At 38.5% G+C, this 24,594-nt stretch overlaps 1 protein-coding gene across 2 annotated transcripts in view; it reads right to left on the minus strand.

Annotated features, from left to right (window-relative positions):
• RYK (receptor like tyrosine kinase) overlaps positions 1-15,964 on the minus strand; it is a 34,955-nt gene extending 18,991 nt beyond the window's left edge. For both annotated transcript variants that reach the window (XM_083363709.1, XM_083363708.1), the window contains exons 1-4: positions 15,642-15,964; positions 9,519-9,640; positions 7,390-7,489; positions 2,072-2,206 (exon numbers count right to left, since the gene is read on the minus strand). In XM_083363709.1, coding sequence (XP_083219835.1) covers positions 2,072-2,206; positions 7,390-7,489; positions 9,519-9,640; positions 15,642-15,846 — 562 coding nt within the window. In that variant the 5' untranslated portion in view covers positions 15,847-15,964. The remainder of the gene's footprint in view (positions 1-2,071; positions 2,207-7,389; positions 7,490-9,518; positions 9,641-15,641) is intronic.
• Positions 15,965-24,594: the final 8,630 nt, after the last annotated feature.

Genomic DNA, 24,594 nt, shown 5'->3' on the forward strand with positions numbered 1-24,594 from the left:
GCTTAGCAGCAGGTGTGAAGGAAGAGGGCCTGGGGGGAGGCGGAGGCCCATTAAAGGTCCTGTGAATTACGACACTGGCTGTGCCTGTCCGTCGCCGGATCCCTGCGTTTAGGCAGGTTGCAGGCTGGTGCTGGCTGTTAGTTTGCGCCAGGGCATGATTACATCGGCCTGATTTAATTTTAGAACCATGCAGGATTAGCAAGGTAAACCTTTTTTCAGTTAAAGTCCTGTCTTGTTCATTTCATGGAGACATCTGCGTAGACTTTAATTTTGCAACAGTGTATAACTGGTTTGCATTGTCTCCTTTATGGTGTCCTTACGTCCCCCCCCACCCCCAATCTAACCTACATCTCTGAGATTTCCTGACAGTCAGCCATCCAAGCACTAACTAGATTTGACCCTACTTAGCTCTAAGCTCAGGAGGTGGTCCTCAATGGCCTCTGAGAGTGAAAGTTAGCTTTCTAAAAGATAGTCTCCTTTATTCTCTCAGCCAGGAACTGTGTCTCATGGCTACTATTTTAGTGGTTATCTGGATTCTTGCAGATTTTGTACGTCTATCTGAAGTGGTAATCTTAAGCATTTTTTCATAAATTACTTAAGGATATGCAACTATATTTTCTCATATTTATCTAATGTTACTTTTGCATCTACTTTTTTCAATCCATTTTCTTTCTGTCATTAATTCCCCAAGAATAAGAAATGTAAATTGTAAGCTCCTCATAGCACAGTTCTATATCATTGTTAAAGTACACTGGGCAATTATGGACATATTCATTCATATTCATAAATAGATTGAATTGTAACACTTTCCCTCTCACCTAAGCCTGTTCTCTTGTGTGTATAATTTGAACATAGCCAGGCCATTTTTTATCAGCAGTTGTAAAGAAATAGAAACAAAATGTTTAACTTATGTATTAATAATAATTTCTTTGCAATTCATTATCTTTCAGTAACATGACTCCATCAATTAAGCACATATATGTTGAAAGCAGCATAAGCACTTGTTTTAGACATCTATTATCTCCCACTGCTAGTCCTTCCAAAAGGAACTCAGTATATGTCATACTATATATGCAACAGGTGTCTCCTCCTCTATTAAAGTGCAACACATCTTTTTCCAAGTAGACAAAAAAAATAATATTCCATCTTTTCTATACCCACCTGCAGTATATAAGCACGGGGGAGCTATCCCACAATTTTCACCCCTATTAATTTGATAAAACAGAACTTAGTGTTCTAAGTTCATCATGAACAAAAAGTCTGATGAAAATAACTATTTTGGCAGGGATGAATTAATAGCATGCATTTTGGGTTATAGGAGCATCTCATTCACTTGAACCAATGTGATCATATCTTTAAAATGGTATGTACAAGCCATCAATAATGTGGTTGCTAATATAGGTAGGTCCGGCTTATGAGCTGTTTGTATTTAAGGATATGCTCACAACAAATTCTAGTTTATTTGGTGAATTCCTGAAAGATGCCTTAAGAATTGAATATATAATTTTTAATTATATAAATATATAAATAAAAGATTAACAAGATGAGAGTTCCGGCCCCTTTTTTAAAGAAAAAAAGCAGTGTGTGTGCGTGTGTATGTGTATATGTATGTGTGTGTGTGTACACATATACATAAACATACATACATACAAACACACATAAAACATATTCTTCACATAATACCGAAACACTATATTAAAATAGATTAGTAAATACTATCTAGCAGGAAATTGTAAAGAATGATAGAAAGACAATTTACAATTCCACTCTAGTTATCAGTTACTATAGTATTTCATTTCACCTTCATTTCCTTTAGTTTATAAATATTGACATATTGTTATTGAAAATCTAAAGTATTTCTTTCTCACATGGACATAATTCTGTTATCCTTAATACTTTATTTCTACCATCGTAGCTATCTACTTTAGTGATAAAATCAACAAACTTTTTCTCCACTTTAAAGTGATGAATTTAAAAGAAGAGCAGTGATAAAGAGCTTTCCAGCAGAAAAGATTCTGTGAAGTTTGCAATTGACTTCTTTAAAATAAAAAACAAAAAAGCCATGACTTACTTTTATGACACATTTTCCTCCGTTTGAAATTTAATACTGTGATATTTTTAGAAGTATTAACTGTCATGTTGAGTTGCATTAGTACTGTAACATCAAAGTCTAACTTGCCAGTACAAGACAGTTCAATCCGAAATACTGTAAATATAAAGATAAAACAAAATAGTATATCTTATTGTTTTAAATACTTTCAACACTTTGCTATTATTCAAAAATTTAATTTAACTATAATTTAGAGTTTTTCTTTAACCTGTCATGTCTAGAGCTACAAAAAAAGATGGCCCTTTCTTGTTCAATGTCAATCAGAAACACCCAGATTTTGGTTTTACTCAAACAGATAACCTATCTGATCCTCTTTGCTACTGGAAAGAAACTGAGGAATTCCTGGTCACATCCTATTTGATACTAATAGGAAGTACATTTACTTCCTATGGAAGAATATCTACTAGGATCAAGAAAAAAGGTCTTATTTGTGGTGGCTCCTTCCCTAGGGATTATAATTACTGTGGAGATAGGATCTGTCCCCATTTTGATACTTTTTCTGGAACATCTTGAAAACATGATTCTGTCAGTAGGTCTGGGCACTCAGGTTGATATGGAGCTGATCAAATGGCTAGTTTGATGGTCTTTGTTGCCACTGCAGGGGTAGTGGATGGATGTGTGTTTAGGAGCTTTATAATAGATATTTAATTTTTAAGCCATTCAGTCACCCTGTGTAAGCTGGATGGCAACATAAATTTTTTCATCGATTGATCAATAAAATCAAAGTACAATGGAAAAAGGAGGTAACAGATTTCCTTGATTATTATTCATCCAAGATGCAGGAGTAATAAAGTTTGGTTTTGTAACTAAAAATCAACTTTGAATAAGAGTCCTAAAAAATTACCAATTTTTATTCATTATTATTACATTTATTTGCCTCTTCTCTTGCAGTTCAAGGAAGTAAATACTAGTTTTCTACCATTTAGAATGAAATAAAAATGAATTAATGTAAGAAGCTACCACTGGAAAAACAATGCTCTCCCCACAAATACTTCACATTTCTTTCAAGGAAGGCAAGAATTGATTAGATTCGATAAATCAAGCTGCAACATTTTAATTATTATTCAGAAAGAATCAAAATTAAATAGTTGAGGATACAACAAATTAAATGCAAGATGTAATAAAAAAAATAGAAATGAACAACTCAAAAACAAAATGTGGATAAATTGGCATGAAATATCAGTTCATTTATAAACAGAACATGCTTTAAATTATATTTTGCATATGAAGATGCGTAACGGGTGCAAAACTGGAAGCAAAATCAATTTCCTAAAACAAGATAAGAGACAACAGATGCTCTAATTTCAACTCTACCCAAAGCCCTATAGAATTCACCTGATGGTGATATTGTACAATTGTATAAATTGTATAATGGCCAGAATATACAGGTAGTCCTTAACTTACAACCACAATTAAGCCCAACTTTTCTATGGTTAAGTGAAATACTTGTTAAATGAATTTTGCCCCATTTTACGACCTTTCTTGCCTCAGAATCACTGCAGTTGATAAGTTAGTAACCCAGTTGTTAAGTGAATCTGGATTCCCCATTGTCAGAAGGTCGCAAAAGGGGATTACATGACCCCAGGACACAGCAACTGTCATAAATATGAACCAGTTACCAAGAATCTGAATTTTGATCACATGACCATGGGGATGATGCAAAGATTGTAACTGTGAAAACGGTCATAAGTCACTTTTTTCACTGCTGTTGTAACTTTGAGTGGCCACTAAATGAACTGTTGTAAGTTGAGGACTACCTGTATAAAGTTTAATTACAATTTGTTGTGTAAGTCACAAAGTCTATCTCTTTCCTTTGCTATTATGTTTATAAACATTCTGATTAACCAGAGTAGGTCATGCTCTTATTTCTGCTCTCCAAGAAGTTAGAAGTCCACCCATCAAAGTAAACAGTTAACAGTATTTGAATACAGGTAGTCCCTGAGGTACGAGCCTAATAGAGCCTGCCCATTAGGTTCGTAATCGTCAAATGAATCAGACTCAATATTACAATTTAAAATCAAACTCATTAATTGAATCAAATGGGTCATTAAATGAACAAAGATTTGACTTATTATTTCCTCCAATGGCTGCCTGAACTGAGAGACTTTTCCCACCGCTGCTGCAGACTGTTTCCAGCTGCAAATCAGCTGTTTCAGGTTTCAGGAACTACAGTATTGTAAATTGCCTCCCAAGCAGGCAGCAGGCATTTTTTTTTAAAAAAAATGTTGCTAGGCAGTTCAAGCTTCTTCAGAGTAGGGGTGGAAAATTCTCCAAATTGCAGTTGCCACTAAAGTAAGTAGACTTAGCTTTAAGCGTCTCCAGGCAGGCATGCAGAGAGAGATAGGGGTGGAGTTTACAGAACTGTAGGCTTGCAACACTAACTGAGATGGAAGGGACCTTGAGGCCTTCTAGTCTATCCTACTGCTCTCACAAGAGAGTACAGTACTGTACTGCATTTCTGATAAATGCCTATCCAGTCTTTCTCTTTTTTCTTTTTAAATATTTTATTAATTTTCTAGTTTACAGTCAAATACTTAACAGACAACGTGTTGTCTGGCTCTATGAGTAATTCAGTGGTATATATTAACTTCTTCAATCTAGATCCAATATTATACCATCAAATGTTTCATTTCTTCTTCCGGTAGTACCTGTTTTGCCATACTAGGCAAATACAATTCTTATTGTTATTAATAAATATACAATTGAATATTAACATCTTTGTTACATTTTTCTCATAATATCAATAATGTCAGTTTTAGATAAATTTTCTAACCAAAACATATCTTAATTGCTTTTGAACTTAATATCCATATGTTCAATCCGTATCCTGTTTTTGTTTTTTTTATTTTAATTTCCCCTCAGTGTTCAAAATGTCTCCATTGTTCATAATTTCAAAGTAAGTTATATTTGGGTAACCAAAAGCTTCCCTTATTCAAACTTCTTAGCATTTTCCTGTTTCCCTTCTCATACTAAAATCTAATATTCTAATTACAAATCTTATCTTTCTAGTTATGACAATACGTCTATTTCTAGCAATTATTTATTCTCCACCATATTCTTAAAAGCCTCCAGTGAAAGAACACCCACAACTTCTGGAGGCAATTTAAATTTAAAACCTTAAAAAAAACACAACAACAACAACACTGCCCCTGATCAGCACAAGCCTCTCCAGGCAAAATCCAAAATGGGGTGTGTGTGGGGGGATTTCCTTCAGTAAGGGGTCAGCAGAATCTCTGGTGGGTTTGTGCTAGGGAGAGGAGGCGGCAGCAGCCACGTGCTTTAATTTTCTTTGCAAATGCAAACAAACAATCTTGCAAAGTAATGTACTTACAAAGACAATAAAAAGTAGAGCAGTTCCCAAAGTGATTACAAACAATACAGTACAGCACTATAGAACAGGCACGTCAAACTGCCGGCCCACGGGCTGGATGCTTCACGCCAAAACCGCGCCCAACCCATTGCCGGCAATGGGGAAAAAGTCATGATACATTGTGCGCTGTCACGTGGCATCGCGAGTATGACATGCCTGCTGTAGTGTAACAAAAAAAGACCATTTTAAAATACTTATAGAAGTAATTCTAGCTCTCTACAGTACAGTGCTGTAGTCCTCAAGCCTAGCAAGCGGTAGATCTTCCATGCAGCTCCAGGAAATAAAAAACAAATGGTCGGTGCTTACTGCAAAAATCACTGGATCGTTTGGCCATGTGACCAGGCACAAAAAAAACCTACCTTCCTCCCCCCCCCACACTTCCGGCTTCTCATAGGTCCAAACAGGTCCAGGCAAGTTACAGAGTTAAAATGGCCACTGCAGCAACTGAGACTGAATCCAAGTCACAAGGCTACAGATGCCTGTTTTTGACCACAATTTTGAATTTCTAATGTAAGTACCTTTTCTGAATACCGTATATACTTGAGTATAAGCCGACTCGAGTATAAGCCGAGACCCCCAATTTCACCCCCAAAAACTGGGAAAAGTTGTTGACTCGAGTATAAGCCGATCCGCCGTTCTGCATGCCTCGGAGGCTGGATCCGCACTCTGCAAGCCTCTGCCGCCAGGCAGGTCTCCGTTTTGTTCTGGGACTAGTTCCCTAGCCTTTTGGAGCTTTTGGTGTTCGCCCATCAGCTGTCTACGGGGAGGCAACAAAGCTGCCTCTCTAGGCTTTGAGAAAAGGCCCCTTGCACAAAAGGCAGCTTCAGGACGAGCTTCCAAAAACCCTTTCCTTCCTTAACGCCCTCCCCACCTTCCCCCAGAAAGCCATATTTCTTTTTTTTTAATTGAAAATTTTTATTGAAGTTACAATATTATCCCCTCCCCAACCCACCCCAGAACCCCTCCCCCTCCCCCATATTTCTTCAATAACAAAAACATAAAAAGCTGGTTGGGATGTACTCGCTGATTTCCCCCCCCCTTTTTTTAGATGCTAAAACTAAACTCTCCCTCTGCCTTCCAACCAATATCCCTTTTTAAAATCTTACCTTGGCTCCAGATGGAAGAGTAGAGGAACTAAGCTAGTAAGGAGAGAATTTTTTTCTGCAACTTTTTACTCCTGAAGTAGTAGTAGTAGTAATAGTAGTAGTAGGAATAATAATAAATCCCTAAAAGTTGTGCCAGAAAATGGAGGACGCTGGGTCTTTGCAAGTTTTAGCTGTCTGTCAGACTGCCTGAAAAGGGCGGCCTTCAGGCAGCCAGGCGGACAGCTAAAGCTTGCAAAGACCTAAAAGTTGTGCCAGAAAATGGAGGACGCTGGGTCTTTGCAAGTTTTAGCTGTCTGTCAGACTGCCTGAAAAGGGCGGCCTTCAGGCAGCCAGGCGGACAGCTAAAGCTTGCAAAGACCCAGCGTCCTCCATTTTCTGGCATAACCTTCGGAGATTACTTTAAAAAAAAAAAAAACTTCAGAGGAAAAACAGCTGCAGAAACATTTTGTCTCCTTGCTGGCTTGGTTCATCTACTCTTCAGCCAGGAGGGAGTCCAAGGCCTAGAGAAGGAGAGCTTTGCAGCATCCCTATGGACAGCTGATGGGCAGACAGCTGATTAGCGGAGAAGGCTCTGAAAGTAGCACCAAAGCCTCGGCCGCGCACAAGTCCTCGGTAAGTTTTTTTGTTGACTGGAGTATAAGCCGAAGTGGAATTTTTCAGCCCAAAAAGTGGGCTGAAAAATTCGGCTTATACTCAAGTATATACGGTAACCTCATTTTTGTGAAATCTCGCTAAATAAACACTCATATATGGGGGATTACCTGTATTCTGTTGTGTGCCAGCTCTAATGGAAATGCACTCACCTGACAAAGTTCGAGGAACTTCTCCTTGTTCAGAAATATTTACCTGTGGCATATCCATAGCCAACAGATTATCTACTTGAAATCCCAGTTTATATTCAATCTGTAATAAGATGCAGTAAAACATCAAACTAAAAATATGTTCAACAAAGATTATCTGTTTCAAGTTACACTGTTACCAAAAAACTGTTTGCTAGGTGCCAACATCATATCTGATGGAAAGATTTAGATAAAAAATAAGATAATGCTAAATCACTTTTATACCAAGAAGCAGGAATAATTAAAGAGAATGAATGGAAAATCATTTTATATAGAAAAAATACATATCCATTTCTTCATAAATGTGCTCAATGTTTAAATATTTAATGCTTTTTGCTTTATTAAACTAGGCATGAAAAGATAAACGTTGGAATAGTAATGAAATATTTAATCTTTAAACTACACTGAAATAACTAAAGCAAAAATCAAGAAATATGACATACCTCACTCATTATTTCACTTATAATGGATGCTATTTGAGTTGTCATCTACATAATTTACGAAAATTGAATTAAATACATTTATACATACTAGGCATGTAGCTGCACAGATTTCCATGTGGAATAAAGGTCTTACTTTTGGGAAAACATGGTACCGTATTTTCCGGCGTATAAGACGACTGGGCGTATAAGACCCCCTACATTTCCTGTTAAATTATAGGGTTTGGGCTATACTCGCCGTATAAGACTACCCCTCTTCCAACGCACACCAAATAAAAATTAAAAAACATCAGATTTGATTTTAATATGGTAATTTTAATTCAAATGCTTATGACATGCAGGTACTTAGTAGGAAAACTGTCACTTATAAACATAAGGCTGTTTGTCATCAAACATGTAAACATAAAACAGTGCAAGTGGATTAAACTTAATAATAAATAATAATAATAATAATAATAATAATAATAATAATAATAATAATAATAATAATAATGATAATAAGTTGGAAGGGACCTTGGAGGTCATCTAGTCCAACCCCCTGCTAAGGCAGGAAACCCTATACCATTTCAGACAAATGGCTGTCCAGTCTCTTCTTAAAAACTTCCAGTGTTGGAGCATTCACCACTTCTGGAGGCAGGTTGTTCCACTGGTTAATTGTTCTAACTGTCAGGAAGTTTCTCCTTAGTTCTAGGTTGCTTCTCTCCTTGACTAGTTTCCATCCATTGCTTCTTGTCCTGCTTTCAGGTGCTTTGGAGAATAGCTTGGCTCCCTCTTCTTTGTGGCAGCCCCTGAGATATTGGATCACTGCTATCGTGTCACCCCTCACCCTTCTCTTCGTTAAACTACACGTACCCAATTCCAGCAACCCTTTTCCTATTTTCCTAATTCACTTTTTCACTTTTCCTAATTCACTCTAAATCTTTCCCTGCGCAGAGCCTTAAGTAACCCCAGCTGCCTGCAATTAGTGCAGGTTCTCATCCCACCAGGCTCAAGGTTGAGTCAGCCTTCCATCATTCCGAGGTAGGTAAAATGAGGACTCAGATTGTTGGGAGCAATAAGCTGACTTTGTAATAATGCTGCTTGTGTGGGGTGTGTGTGTGTGAAAGCTCTAATAGGCAGGCATATACATAGAATGAAGGCTATTGCTAAGCACATTGATTTGTGCTTTAAATTGTAAGCCGCCCTGAGTCTTCGGAGAAGGGTGGGATATAAATGGGATTTAAAAAAAAGACCAAATGGGAGATCCGCTCCAGGTTTTCCAGCCAGCCCACCCAGTTCCTGAGTCAAATGTGTCCTTAGAGCTAAGTTGCTGCTCTGGCTATGCATTCCCCACCTGCCTTTCAAGTTGCTCTTGCATTCCCCACCTGCCTACGGCTGCTCTTCAACTTTAGAAGGAAAAAAGCCCAGACCCCAGCCTGTAAAAAATCACAGACTGCAGCTTCTACTCCAATTGGTCCCGCTTTCCCTGTGCAGACTAAATGGAAGATCCACTCCAGGTTTTCCAGCCAGCCCTGTCCCTAAAGTTTCAGCACCAGGTATAAGACGACCCCTGACTTTTGAGAAGATTTTCATTTGTTAAAAAGTCTTATACGCCGGAATCTACGGTAGCTACACAACCAATTCTTTTGCAACCTTAAAATAGCTATTGCTTACCTTAGACTTTGCATTCCAAGTAAAATGAAGGCTGTTTGTCTCTACTGGTACTTGTAGATTAAATGATAAAGCGAAGTGATTGATAAGGTCATTTCTGACATAATAAAGTTCTGCATCGATACCTAAATATTTTTAAAATGATAAAAGAAAGCTGAAAGCAAAATTATAACAAGTGGCAAAATCATTTCAAGAAAAAAACTTGCTTTTTACAATGTAATGCCACAGATAATGAAACAGCAAACAATGAGACCTTGTGTCTATGGAGACCAGATTACAAAATCTACAATAGCTGTTTTCACAATGCACAACAGGACTACATTTTAATTTTTTTTGCAGCACAAAGACCACTCCCCAGTCCAGCTCAGTGGTGCCGTACAAAGATGTTTTTTGGCAAACTGAAATCCAAGGACTGCATTTTGCTTTCTTCCCCCTGTAGCACCCAGGCTGGGCACACCTCATCAGCAATGGGAACAAGAAAATGGTGAAGGTCAACAGTGCATAGGGCAGACGTGATCTCAGAATACAAGATGGTGAGGGTGACTGCATTTTTTTTGCCAGAAAACAGAAGTAAACAGAGCCCAAAATGTGATCATGTGACTGTGGTTGTGGTAGTGGCTACTGGAACTTTGAATCTGTTGTAAATAGCCCTGGGAAGAAGATCCTTCTTAACTTTCATGGCCCCTGAGCGACCAATCATAAATTGAGCACTGTCTGCAGAAGTATCAACATCCAAGATACCTTAGAAGACATTTCCTACTTACAAAAGCTACTAAAAGTTAAATCTGCACTATTGTCATTATCATATTGGAAAGTAATAGGACTTGATGGTTATCTGTAGAAATGAGACATATACCGTAACTGAAAAAGCATAATGACCGAAGAATATTAAATGAGGAGACTTAATGTGTGAAAACTATTTTAAAATATATTTAACTTCATATGCTATCAAAATTATGTATAGGAGTTTAAAAGTCCTACATGAAAAGTCAGGTGCTAAGAATTCAAGCTGGTTTTTAGAAAAAAACTAAAAAGATAAGAACTATTGCTGATGTATTCATGTATATCAGACATGTCAAACTCGCGACGAGACGTATCGGGACTGTTTTGCGATTGCCGGCAATTGGGTGGGTGCGGCTTCCAGATGATGTGTCCGGCCCGGGGGCTGGCAGTTTGACACCCCTGATGTACATCAATTCATTTTTTATTGATCACAGGAAGGCTTCAGTTGTATTGACCATGTTCTTAGGAAAATGAGAATTCTTTAACAATTCACTAACCTTATGCGCAGTCTATAAAAAGAAGTCATATGGCACATGGCAAAACAGGCTTGATCCAGGTCCGAAAAAGGGTGCACAAAAGATTATTTATTTATTCAACGTACAACACTGTAAATATTGGGAGGGAAGATGAACATAGATTTAAAACTGGAGGGGAAAAAACGAATAACCTGCACCTTGCTCATGACACTACTCTGGGAGGTGAAAATTCAAATGATTTGGAAGCTCATATTATTTAAGTCAATAAGCACAGTGAAAAAAATGGGACCAAGAGTAAATATAAAGCCCAAACTAATGACAATTACAGCACCTAGTGACAGAACTGACAATGAAGTTACTATGGTAGTAGACGGTTTTAGAGTTAATTATTAATGTTAAAGAACCAGCAGCAAAAGAAACTTGTCACTGGTAGTACTTGTTGAGTAGAAATTCAAACCTTGAAAAAATAAAAAGTATCACTCCACATTTATACTACAAAGATGAAAATGATGCAGGCAGTAGTTTTTCCTATGGAAAAACAAAACTTGGACTTTGAAGCAGTTTTGGGTATTTTATGATAAGGGGACCTTGAATGCTGAAGCACTAAAGGGAGTTAGAGAATAAAGAAAAAAATAGAGCAGAATTCTATAACAACAGCTATTGCATATATTTTTTTGCCAAACTTTAAGAAAAAATAAATTAACCTTCTTCATAAAATGGACAGAGTATGTTACAATAAAGTTACAGATCAAGAACAAGTGCAATGGAAAATTTAGAAAATTACTTTGAGGGATTTAACCATGGTAAGCAATGATGCAGATATTACTCGACTTCCAATCAAAATTGGAAACAAAATCTTCATTAAAGCAGTCATTAAACAAAATGTTCACGTGACTATTTTGCTTAACAACTGCAATCCTGGCATTTCTGGTTCTGGTTGTTAAACAACCTCCTAGGACTTTAGATGGAATGCTTGCCAAAGGATTTCAACTCTGTGGAACTAAAATTTTCCCAGCAGGCAGCTCTTTCACTCTGAAACATTTGTGCAGTCTGCCAATGGATTTCAGCTCTAGAAATGATGCAGAAATCTTCACAATTTCAGCTTGGTTCCTGCAGCCTGCCAAGGTTTTCCATGCATGGAGGGGAAATCCTTCATGGAGATGCAAAAACAGAGCTGAAATATTTAGCTTTGTTCCTGCAGCTTGCTGAAGGATTACTCCCCACTTTGGTGCATGGAGGAGAATTTCTTTGTGCAGCTGCATAAACGGACCTGAAATCTCCATTTATTTCTGCAAAAGCTAGCAAAGTAGGTTGTAAATTGCAATCACATGACTGCAAATCACTTGGCAATTAGTTGTAAATGTAAGCCAGTTGCCAAGCATCCAAAATGCAATCAAATGACTGCAGGGGGTGGCATGGTGCTATATTTTACAATGGCCAAAAATGTTTTATGTGCTGTAAAGCACCTTTTCCAAGGCCATTGTAACTTTGAACAGTAAATCAAGGACTACCTATATGGAAAAGAATATGGACATACAAATGGAATTGATGATTTATTTTCTAAAGGAGATGTACATCTATTGAACCAGGAATTGGATTTGTCTATTGTAAAGTGATGTCACATGACTGCATCATTTAGTGATAATCCCTGTGATCCTGACTGTCGCTTTTAAGTAAGAATGTAGGTCATTAAGGGTACCTCCTCACAACTTCCTGCTGGCTTCCAACAACCAAATCAGTGGAGGAGCAATCAGGAAATTGCAAGCTCCAGGTGATTTAAAAGCAGGCCGGCAGGCAAGTAAATGACTGCTGATACATGGAAGAAAGAGCAAGAAGATGTGCAGATGGCTGGGGAGGCACAGCCTAACGGCAGTGAAGCTTAGGATAGCTGCTGCCAGCTAGGAGAGGATGTGTGGGTGGCCAGGTAGTGTGTGCAAGTGGTCAGAGTATGGCACAAGTACAGTGAGTCTAGGGGAGGTGCACAAAGCAGAGGGCACAGGCAATAATTTGTGGATGAGGGAGACTTACTGTGGCAATTTGCAACCTTCCCTACCAGATTCTCTTTACTTAAAGGGTAAAGGTAAAGGTTCCCCCGCACATGCGTGCTAGTCATTTCCAACTCTAGGGGCCGGTGCTCATCTCCGTTTCAAAGCCGAAGAGCCAGCACTTGTCCGAGGATGACTCCGTGGTCATGTGGCCGGCATGACTAGACACCAAAGGCGCACGGAACGCTGTTACCTTCCCACCGTAGTGGTCCCTATTTTTCTACTTGCATTTTTACGTGCTTTCGAACTGCTAGGTTGGCAGAAGCTGGGACGAGTAACAGGCGCTCACTCTGTTACAAGGCACTCGGGATTCGACCCACCAAACTGCCGACCATCTGATCGACAAGCTCAGTGTCCTAACCCACTCTTTACTTATGGGTAGCCAAAACAGAATGTTGGCAATCACAAGACAACAGAATACCCAAATTGTGATCATGTGACCCGTGGAGGTGATGGACTGGTTGTAACCACTACTCTAATCACCATTGTAATTTTGAACAGTAGATACACAAGTGGTTGTTAACTGACTACCTGTATACTCAAAGTGAATGAATGCTCAGACTGAGTATTTAAAAATGACCAATACAAACAATGAAATATGAATGAACTGCAAAATAAATATATGAAGGGAGAGTGGATTTGTTGGGAGATGTGAAAGTCTGAGAAAGTAATGCTTATGCTGAATTAATGAGGGACCCAAAGAGAGGAGCTAAATTTAAAGAATAGCATGCAAAACATGAATCAGTATTTGGATATGACGAAAGCAAAAAAGGTTTGCAAGGAAACAAAAGTAGTCAGGCATTATGAATGGAGTTGGTGTAAATTAGCCTTAACTGTATTTCATTTTTCTTTCTTTCCTTTAATTTGTTCATTATTCTTTTTCTGTGCTACACACATCACGCCTTGCCATAAAAGAGTTAAGAATCATTAGCATATATGTATGCATGCATGTAGTTGCACATGTAGTGTGATAAGCTCTCGTTTCTACCAAATCTGTGAGCTATACTGATGTTTAAATGAATTTCAGTATGACTGTTTATGATGCAATTGGCCTTTGTAGTTTTTTTTGTCAAATGTTCATGGTTTCTGATTTCATGTAAGCTTAGTTGAGTAAAGGAACTATAACACCAATAGGAAGTTAACATCCATTATTTTATTCAGATATTTAATACCAAGTAAAGGATAGACAGTTGTGTGTCTTTCAGATGTTAATTCAGAACTTACTAGATTTCTATAGTAGCATGACCAATTTTCTGTGCTCCAGGGAAAAAGTTCTACATTAGGCATATTATGGATTTGATCTGGTGTAGTGTGTTGTTTGAACAGACTACAAACCATAGTTTATCTATAGAACAAATCCCTTGCTTAAGGACAATAAACTGTTTTTAAATCTGGCCATCCAACTTTTGATTACTGCATCATTCTCTGGTATCTCACTAAGATATCACATTTGCAGTGAGAATCTCTTTATGCTGCTTTCATAATTTATAATACAGAATTTGATAAATCCTGAGAAAAAAGAGTGTGGGAGTAACTAGCAGCAACCTCTATTGATTGCTATTTGCTGTGACACTATTTTGTGAGAATACTTATATGGAATAAAGCATGATACTTACCATTTCCTCACTTACTCTATCTCCATCATAATGGATGTCAAATGGGGATCTATTCTTGTTTATCCAATATCTATTTTAACTGCACTTAGGCTTTTCCAAGTAACAAGTTTCAGTCCCCAGCATTAACAAAAACTCAATTCCCTCCCACTACATGCCAATAGTTTTACTATTCCTTTCATGTTTTATGTAGGTTGGGAGGGAGCTTAGCTACCTTTTGCCATCAATAAACCAAATAAACAAACAATAAACAAAATAAACCAAAACCTAGTGTTTATTCAAAATAAAGATTGTCCTATTTACAAAAAATGCTCTGCCAACTTAAATGGCAAATTAATTAAAATTATGCAAACTAAGTGCTTTAAATATTGAGGTATTATCTTCCACTTATGGAATAAACAAATCCAGACCGGTGGAGGAGGCCACTAAGGAAACAATTAGGTATGTGTGCTGTAAAGATAAGAGTTTTGTTTCTGAAGCTATCAAACTATTCAAGATGGGAATTTAACTTCTGCTCTAAATTATTTCTTCCGAAGGAACCGTAAAAACATCATCCCGTCAATAGGAAACAGAAATCATTTCTTGTCAAAGGCATGAGTTTCTGCAAAACGAAATCATAATTTTGCAAAGTAACATTAGTCTTGGATTTTGGGGTACGACTGCTCTCAACTTCACCGTGATTTGCCTGGATAGCAAAATCAGGGGAGAACAATCCCAGCCGGCTGTTGACGACAACAGAATTTGGCAAGTGCTCGGAGAAGCACCTTTATGTGACCATCAAAATGCCAAGCTTTAAACGTACAACGGGCACTCTTCCTCCTCTTGCAAAGTCACGTCCATGCTGCATTTGTTTCCACCCCGAAATCCCATCCCAGGCGGCGTGCTCACGGCACAAAGATGGTTAAGTTGCACTAATGCAGCAAGGCCCAACAAGGAACGAGGGGCCAGGCGATGGGAGAGAGAGCCCGGCCGGAGGAAGAGGAATAATCCCGACGCCTATCCAGGAGGAACACCCGCCATTTAACCCGCTAGCCTCCCACACGATCTGAACCCTTGGACGGCGGGCCGTCTCCCTTGTCCTCGCAAAACCATCCCCACCAAAAAAAAGACTCTTGATTACACGTCAGAATCCTTCTCACTCGCTCACACACAAACACACGGGAGCGCGCCCAAAACCCAAGTGTGAGCGAACATCCGCCTCTTACTCACCGATCAGGCGCAGCACCTCTTCTTGACTCATATAAACACTGAGGCCCGGTCCAGTGGCGGGAATGGCTGCTTGGAGCGGTGCCTTCTGGCTTTCGGAACTCGCGGGAAGGAACAGCAGCGGCAACAGGAGGGAACAGAGGCGGCGGACGAGCCGCGACTCGGCGGCAGCGTCGTAGCTTCCATCCCGCCGGCTGCCCCGCACCATCGCTTGCCCCCGGTTCCCCACTGAGGAGGGGAACCGGGTCCCGGCCGGAGGCCTCACACTCGACAACCGTTCATACTCCGGCCACGCGCGCTCGCGCCCTCCGGGCCGGGTTCATGAGCTCCTTTCCCCCCCCCCCCTGCGCGCGCTCGCGCTCGCACTCCCTCGACCCGCCCCTCCCGCCCGCGGAGCCAGCACATCCGACGAGGACTGGCAAGGCCCGGCTTTCTCCGCATGCGCATTCCTCTTTCCCCGCTGCTGCTTCTTTGCGCCTGCGCGAAACAACCTAATCATGGAAAGTGCTCTTTCGGTCGTACTGGGAGGTATCGCCTTGCTTTTCCTTTTGTCAGATTTCTGAAGCGCCGTAGTGCCGTCCCAAAATCTCGCACTTGGACCTCACTTGGCACAATTTACTTAGCGCAATAAAGTATCCGTTTATTCCACCCTATACCTAAGTGGAACCATTAATGGAAGCTCTATTTGAATGAAAAGAGCCTCTGATGCCTGCTGGAAGTAAAAAGAAATGAAAGCAGTGTTTTTATGTTGCAACAGTGTATACGATTAAGTATATACTATATGTTTTTGTATGTAAGAGCATGGTTGGGGAATTCTGGAAATTGAAAGCCCATACATCTTAAAGCTGCCAAGATTGAGAAATACTGCTTTATAATGGTGGCATTGCATAGTTACCGTAATATTGGAGCATATAACACCAGACCTGTCACTAGAAGGCAAAATCATGAAACACTCTCACTTTGGCAGTGTCACATGGGGGAATTCACTGGAGAAAGTAATTATGTTTGGAAAAGTTAGCAATAAAAGGAAAGCAGGCCATCAAAGCTGACATTAGCCAGAGCATAGAAGTACCCAGTCTTAGAATTTTGATAGACAGCAGGTTTAAAGGAAAGGGAAAGAAGAGAAGAGGAAAGAGAAAGACCAAATAGTGCTTATGCCCCATCCTGGGTCATAGTTACATGAGATGAGCGTTTGTCTCCTCCATTTCCTACAATTTCCTATCGTTTATTGTGGTGAAATTGGCAGAATATTCATGTGATGGCTCTCTTATTTTCTTTCTATTGGAGTCCCTGGCAGAAAAATTCTTTGCCCTCAAACAGAAATTTTAATTCTAGCTCTAATCTCACAATCTTCCATCTAAAATCTAGGGTACTGGTTTGTGGCTATTTTTCCTTATGTGAAACAGTTCCTACTCTGTTAACTGGAATCTGGATGGAGCAAAGCAGAACATCATCCTTTCCCAAGAAAGAGTCTTTGAATAATGGCCCCACTTTTCCTTCTTTTATGAAGGTCAAGCAGTTTTGGAGGACATAATAGAGACTGTCTGGAATGGTGTAGGGTCTCCAATTCGTGGAGGGGGTTGGACTAGAGGACCTCCAGGGTCTCTTCCAGCTTGGTTATTCTGGATTGTAAATCCAACAATAGAGTAATATGAATAAAGGAATTATTCACCATCAATCAATTGCAAAAGGCAGCTTTACTTGGAACAGCTTACATCCTGCAATAATATCTCTAACAACATAAAACATCAACATCTGCCTATCCCAGGTCCTAAAGGACTCGATAGGTGGATAAAAATGCCAAGTCCAGTCCAAATATCTGGCTGAGCAACAAACAAGAAATTATTTTTATTTTAAAAAGCAGCAGTAAGGATGTCAGAGAATAGATATAGTGCTATGAAGGACAAGAGATTGAGTAAATATGGCAGGTGCAAAAGTCTGTGTATCTCTTCAGTCAAAACTTTGCAAAAGTCTCCTTTGTCAGAAATAAAGAGTTTCAATTGTTTCTTGTGGCCATTTATGAATCTTCTATTGTTATTTTGCAAATGTTTCTTCTAGTTTAGAAAGATTCTCAGATTTCATCCTATTGACTGTAGGTATGTGATTTCCCATACAGATTTTCAATAATACTCAAGTTTTAGAACTGTGAACTGTCCAAAGCCTGCCTTTCTTTTTGATAAATATTTTACAGTTTATTTGAAGGTGAGATTAGTTATCTTGCTGAAATGTTCAATCTTTTTTTCAGCTTAAGTTTCTTCACTAACTATGCGAGATTAGGTTCTAGGGTATGTTAATACTGTACTTAATTGAATCCATCTTCCATTTGCATAATACTTGCTATGCAACAAGCTGCCATATCCCTCGGAAGCATAATGGAGGTGCCTGCTCACACCACATCCACTTAATGGATTGCAAGGTGTTCATTTTTTTCAAATGTTTCACCTTTTCCCCCTCTGAATGTATATTGTGTTGTGGCTGAACAGTTCAGTTTTAGATCCATTTGTCCCTAGCTCTTTGTTGCAAAAGTTTCAAGCTTATCAAGGTTTTCTTTGCATACTTTAGATAATGACTTTCATATGAGTTTCAAGAAAAAGTTTCTTTTAGACATGCAGGCCACTGTTCTATAAGGTATACTTTATTGTGGATATCTACTTCACTGTCAGCTAATAACTTTTCAGTGAACTGTGGATTTTGTTTGCAGATCTGGTCAATTTTCAGGCAGTTCTAACAGATGTTTCCCTAAAATAATAAACAGCTTGTACCCTACAATGATATCTGTGTCACTATCAAACTTCCACATCTGCCTATCCCAGGTCCTTGGAAAGGACTTGATAGGTGGCCAAAAATGCCAAATCCAGTCTGAACATCTGATTGAGAGTGTAATGAACCAAAATTTAAGATGAGATATATGTAACACAATGTTGTATTGTGCACATGAATTGACACATATTGATTGCTCACACAACATCCTGATCCAGGGTCAAATTGAAGTGCCACGTCTTCAGGATCTTTCTAAATGCTAGCAAATCCATCTCGATTTGGTAGAGGTGTTGCTGTTTCAGAATGCAGGTGCACCACAAAAGAGGCATGCTTCCTGGGTATTTGGACAAATTCTCCTGGTAATATCCAGTTTAGTTTACATCCTACACAATGCCAGTTAATCCCTATAGCCAGGTTAATGCAAGCACATATGTACTCAGTTCAGTTAGTAAAAATATAGCTTTATGTTTATTTATTAAGCATCAGCAATCCACCCCAAGCAGTTATCTGGCAAACCAGGTAAAAAGCCAGGCAAAGGCAGCATGAGGGAGAAACAAGAGCAATATGCAATACTCTATCCATCTGTCTGAAACAGAACTTTTCAGGGACACTGGAAATACAATACTGTGGAAAATTAACATGGACAATGCTTAAATGAGTGACTTTGGTCATTTCAATTGGAATTCATTTTTTTAAAAATTCAGAACAGCAGCTGAATAGAAATCCAAGTAGAAGAGTGGGTAATCCCTCCATTTTCTGCACCAGTAAAGCTATAATTTGGTGAATGGGAATGATGTGTTCAATATATACCGGCAGCCTAAAAATGGGCTTAATGTTTAAGTTGCTGTAGAAATGGTTCATATCTCAATGCTCATAGTGATGGAGATTCCTTCAATCTCTTTTACAGAGGGAACTGCTTTCAGAAGCTGGGCAGTTGGTGCAGTTTTATAAGAGAATGCAGAGTGGTTCGTGGCATGTTTTTTATATGCTGAAACATTTAGGAAATTTAGCAGTGAACATATGGGCAATTTTGGAAAAACACAGTCTTAAATGTTTGGGCAATTTGGGAGAAACACAGCCTTAAAACATTAATAAGTGAATTGTTTCTACAATTACATGAAATAAGCACACACATGTGGATTGAGGCTGCAAAAAAAGCAGAGCATCTGCACATTATTATGCTCTGTGGCTAGGATTTTATGTACCATTCCTTTGTTTGCCTTATAAGATTGAAGGGCGTGTGTGTGATGTGTGGTATAATGGGACTCAGCATGAAAGTGCCTTTTCTCCAGGATTCTATATTTAGGCCATTGCTCTTATGCCTATTTCAGTGTGAATGCTGGCCAGACTTCAGTGTAATATTTATCCTACATTTATGAAACACTGTCGTAGTGATCAGATGACAATGCTGTTGAAGAACTCATCACTTTTCAATCATATATGCTTCTGTTTTCTGTTTAGCAGATTAGAATGTAATGTGACAGAGAAAATGAGGATATTTCCCTTTCTTGTTCTTTTCCCCAAAATAAACTTAAGATAGGTCAATCTACTGTTCATTTTTCAATCTCTGAAATGCTAAAAGTATATCTAAACATATTTCATTTCTTTTCCTTATATCACCATATTATAGCGATGATAGGATCTTTTTTGGATTATTTTTTTCAACCCATATCCTTCCCAATTCTTATCAGTTTTTCACACTAGAAACTAGAGATTAGATCTTTCTTTCTTTCTTTCTTTCTTTCTTTCTTTCTTTCTTTCTTTCTTTCTTTCTCTCTCTCTCTCTCTCTCTCTCTCTCTCTCTCTCTCTCTCTCTCTCTCTCTCTCTCTCTCTCTCTCTTTCCTTTCCTCCCTTCCTGTTTATCAACAGGATAAAATAATGAAAAAAATAGTAAATAAAACAGTGTTTTAACCCAGTGGTGGGATTCAGCCTGTTTGCACCGGTTCGGCAGAACCGATACCTAATTGTTTGTTGAGTTCGACCAACCTGTTATGATAAATCTGTGTTTTCCGGAACACGTCTGGTTTTTGTTCAACTTCCTTCCAGGTGGGGGAAAAAAACAACCCCAAAAGTCCAAGAGAGGAGCGACGGAAACCAAACAGAGATGCAGCACCTTCCATCACGTCAACTGCCCACCTGCCTCTTCCCTTTCAATCCCCTCCTGAGCCGGACTGCCATGCTATGGAGGATGGGCCTTACCTGGTCCCCATCCACCGTTTTGGAGCCAGGGGTGAGTGATGGCGAAAGGCTGTGCTAGCACTGCATGACAGCCGTGAATGAATTTACCATAAGCCGCCTTTCTCCCTTTCCTGGCTGGAACGGAGGCATCCAACACAGACTGCTGCTTTGTGCAAGCGGGTGCGACCCTGGTGACCGAGGCTCCTTAGGGCTGCTTAAAAAGTTTTGTTCCTGGGTGGGTGAAACCAACCAACCTGCAGCAGTTTTCCACCTCTGCCTCTTCCTCAGGTGGCTTACTCTGCCCCCTCTCCCTTTACTTTTAGCGTTCAGGGAAGCCCATGCCTTTACTTGTTTTTAAGTTGCTCTTCGGGTAGAGAACCCGATGTTAAATTATTTGAATTCCACCACTGATTTAGCTCATAAATTTAAAAAATGGCTTCTGTTTAGACATCAAAATCCCACTTGTTTAGTTTCACTTGGTTGAAATTATCACATGGCGAAAATGTGGTAGCATTTTTGCTTTTTTCCTTGAAAGAACCTCATATCTGCATCTAGGCATCACTTGGTAAAATGTCATGGCCAAATAAGCATATGTATAATTCCAGATATCTTGTGTGAGACAATTCAGCACATATCTAATGCATTCATAATATTTATCTTCATGGCAATATTCATCATGGGAAGACTACAATATGTTATTAAATATAATCTACTTTTTATTGTTATAAATCATACTTCTTTATATCTCCCTGGAAAATCAAAAGGTACACTTTTGGTTTAATGAGATTATCCTTTTAATAGTGAAAATTAGCTTTCAGAAGGCAGTATTCTCCACAGTTTTCAAGTAGATCTTGCAGATTTTTTACTTATTTTAGCCAGTTAGACTTATTTCTTCCAAGATATTACATTGCATTCTTATGTTCTCAATGATCCATCATCATCTTTACAGTAAGTAATTGGTATTTAAAACCATACAACCAGCTTACCCCTTTATGACTGTGAATATAGTTTTCAGTGAAAAACCTTAGAATTCTCCACAAGCTTGCTAACATCACCAACCCTTTTATGCTTGGATGTGCCATGTTGGCAGATATAATATATATAACTGGATAATGAATTTAATAGAGGATGTCTCGACTTCTTTAAAATATTTGTACACAACCATTTTGTTGTGATCTTAATGCTAGAGCAGTTTTCACAAATATAAACAATTAAAAATATCCATAAAACTTAATGCTATAATTTTAAATGCCTCCGAGGAAAAATATATTAATTATTTAACATTTCTCAGCGTGGTATGTTGCATGCCTCTTATAAAGCAAATGACCATTTGAGAAGTTTTACAATCCACATCCCACCAGCTACCTCAAGACACAATCGGTAACCTTCCCTGAAAATCATAAGGTAAAGACAGGGAAAGAAACATCCTTTTAGATATATCCATCATGCCAGGGAATGTTGCTAAACATAGCTGCCAGTATTCAGTGACCACACCAGATAAGGAAAATATTTAAATAAATTGTTGTGAAAATACAAACTATTTTATAAAATATAAAAAAATATTTAATAATATTTACGGTAAGTGAAACTAGTTCTATCCCTATTTATCTTCCAGAAGTCCTTCAACTTCTGGCTGTGTCATCTATCTGGGTTTCCCAAAGAGTAATAATAATAATAATAATAATAATAATAATAATAATAATAATAATAATAATAATAATAATAATAATAATAATAATAATAATTAATTTCTATACCGCCCTTCTCCCGAAGGACTCAGGGCCTTTTACAGGGCAATAAATACAATAAAAATACAATGTACAAAAGTTAAGAAAGAATTAAATAATGTAGCCCAATTACAATAAAAATTAATAAAATTAATATTAAAACCCATCAGACCAGGCCGGCTTGTTCAAATAAGTAAGTTTTTAGGTCATGGCGGAAGGAGCGAAGGTCAGGAGCCATCCGGAGCTCAACCGGTAAACGGTTCCAAAGGTCTGGCGCGCCCACAGAGAACGCCCTCCCCCTGGGGGTCGCCAGTCGACACTCTTTGACCGACAGCACCCTGAGGAGGCCCTCTCTGTGGGAGCGCACTGGACGAAGGGATGCCGGCAGCAGGTGCTCCTGTAGGTAATCCGGAGCCATGCCATTTAGGGCTTTATAGGTCATTACCAGCACCTTGAATCTCACCCGGAGGGCAACCGGAAGCCAATGCAGCTCGCGGAGTAGAGGTGTTACATGGGAGTATCGGGAAACTCCCACCACCACTCGCGCAGCCGCATTCTGCACCAGCTGAAGCCTCCGAGTAGTCCTCCAGGGCAGCCCCATGTAGACATTCTAAGATAATGCCATTATTGTGGTTGATATTCTCTCTCTTTTGCGCCTTACAGGATTTTTTTTAAATTTTAATGTTTTAATAATTAGCACTGATATTTATAATATGACTTTTAATATATTTATTGTTTTATTTAATTGTTGTATTAGGATATTTTTGTGAGATGAGTAGCAAATAAATTTGATAAATAATAAATAAAATATATGGATACTGCTAGCCTTAACTTAGGATTTTTAAAAGAGTGATCACTACTTTCAACTTTGCTTACTGACACATCCAGTCCTGTGCCAAGATGTACACAGCAGTATGGAAGGTCTACCGTTTTTTATTTGCATTGCAACGTATATACATGTATGTAAACAGCTGTCAGCTCTCTCAGGTAAATCAGAAGGAGACACAAGGAGAAAAACTTGTTGGACTTTATTGTAAGGCTACATTAATGTAATCTTGCAAGTCTCAAAGTACAAAATTCCTGCCATTAGATTTAACTGCTCCCTAAGGTTCTTTCTCTGACTGTTAAGCCACTGGAGGCTCCTGACTCTCTTGTTTGATTGTTTAATGACCTCCCTCCCCACACCCATATCCTTGTACTGAAAGCAATTCTAGCTGTAAGAGGCCTTACATGCTTTCCAGGATGAGGTTACTTACCAAATCCCCTTGTTGACACATCAGCTATTATGAAGTTCACCCAAGACTAACTAAAGCCCAATTTTCTTAATAAAATGTTTTTGACTGTACATCTCATTAAATCATAGATCAAAAATAAGGGCTAAGATTAACATAACCCTAGGCTAAAACATAACTGGCTTCTAGATTAGTTTTCAGAAATTTGACAAGTGAAACTAAAAAGTATGTTGCGGTAATTCAATCGGGATGCAGTAACTTGTCCAGTTTTGGCCTTCCTAAAGATGGCTTGTTTAAAATACCAGCTGAAAGAAGGTAAAAGTAAAACAACCAACTGGACATCAAGAAACAAAGTCTCAGACCAATGGGTCATCTTTGCAATGTGCTGAAGCACATTCTACAATATGAATTATTAACCAAACCAGCACAGAAAAATATACATATAAAGATTTAAAAGATGTATATTATAACAATCAAGATTAAGGCATTTCTCTATATACCACTAGGTGTCAGTGTTTGCAAAGGCCCAGACTTAATAAAAATGACTTGAGAAGGAATCCTGTATAAAAATGAAGAAAAAAAAAGAAATTTTTGTGGCATTTTAATGACAAGCACATTTATTATTGCATACATTTTTCTTAATCACAGTCTGCTTCATCAGTGCACAGAGATTTTCAAGCAAATTCTCCATCTGTGCAATCATTTACTGTTACATATTTCTCACACTGGCAAGATTTTTGTTTTAAGAAGAAAGCTTCAGATACTTCCTTAGAAATAATTTTAAAAAACTTATTCTTTCATTCCTTTAATTAATGGACAGGTAATTTGACATGTCTTTGAAAGAAGTTGCTGCAAGTAATATAGAGAAGCCATTTAAAAAGAAAAAAAGAATTTAATAATGTCATGCAGTTAAAGGGTATCCCTACTGATTCATTAAAATCCAGATAACTCCTTTTAAAAGAATATAGTAGAAGTGGGCATAGGAGAATCAATTTCTTCCATATGAATGAAAAGCTATGGTAATACTCATCTAGTCTTCCCACGTGGTCATAATTTTA

Source organism: Vipera ursinii, assembly GCF_947247035.1.
Source record: "Vipera ursinii genome assembly, chromosome: 5".
Classification (NCBI taxonomy): domain Eukaryota; kingdom Metazoa; phylum Chordata; class Lepidosauria; order Squamata; family Viperidae; genus Vipera; species Vipera ursinii.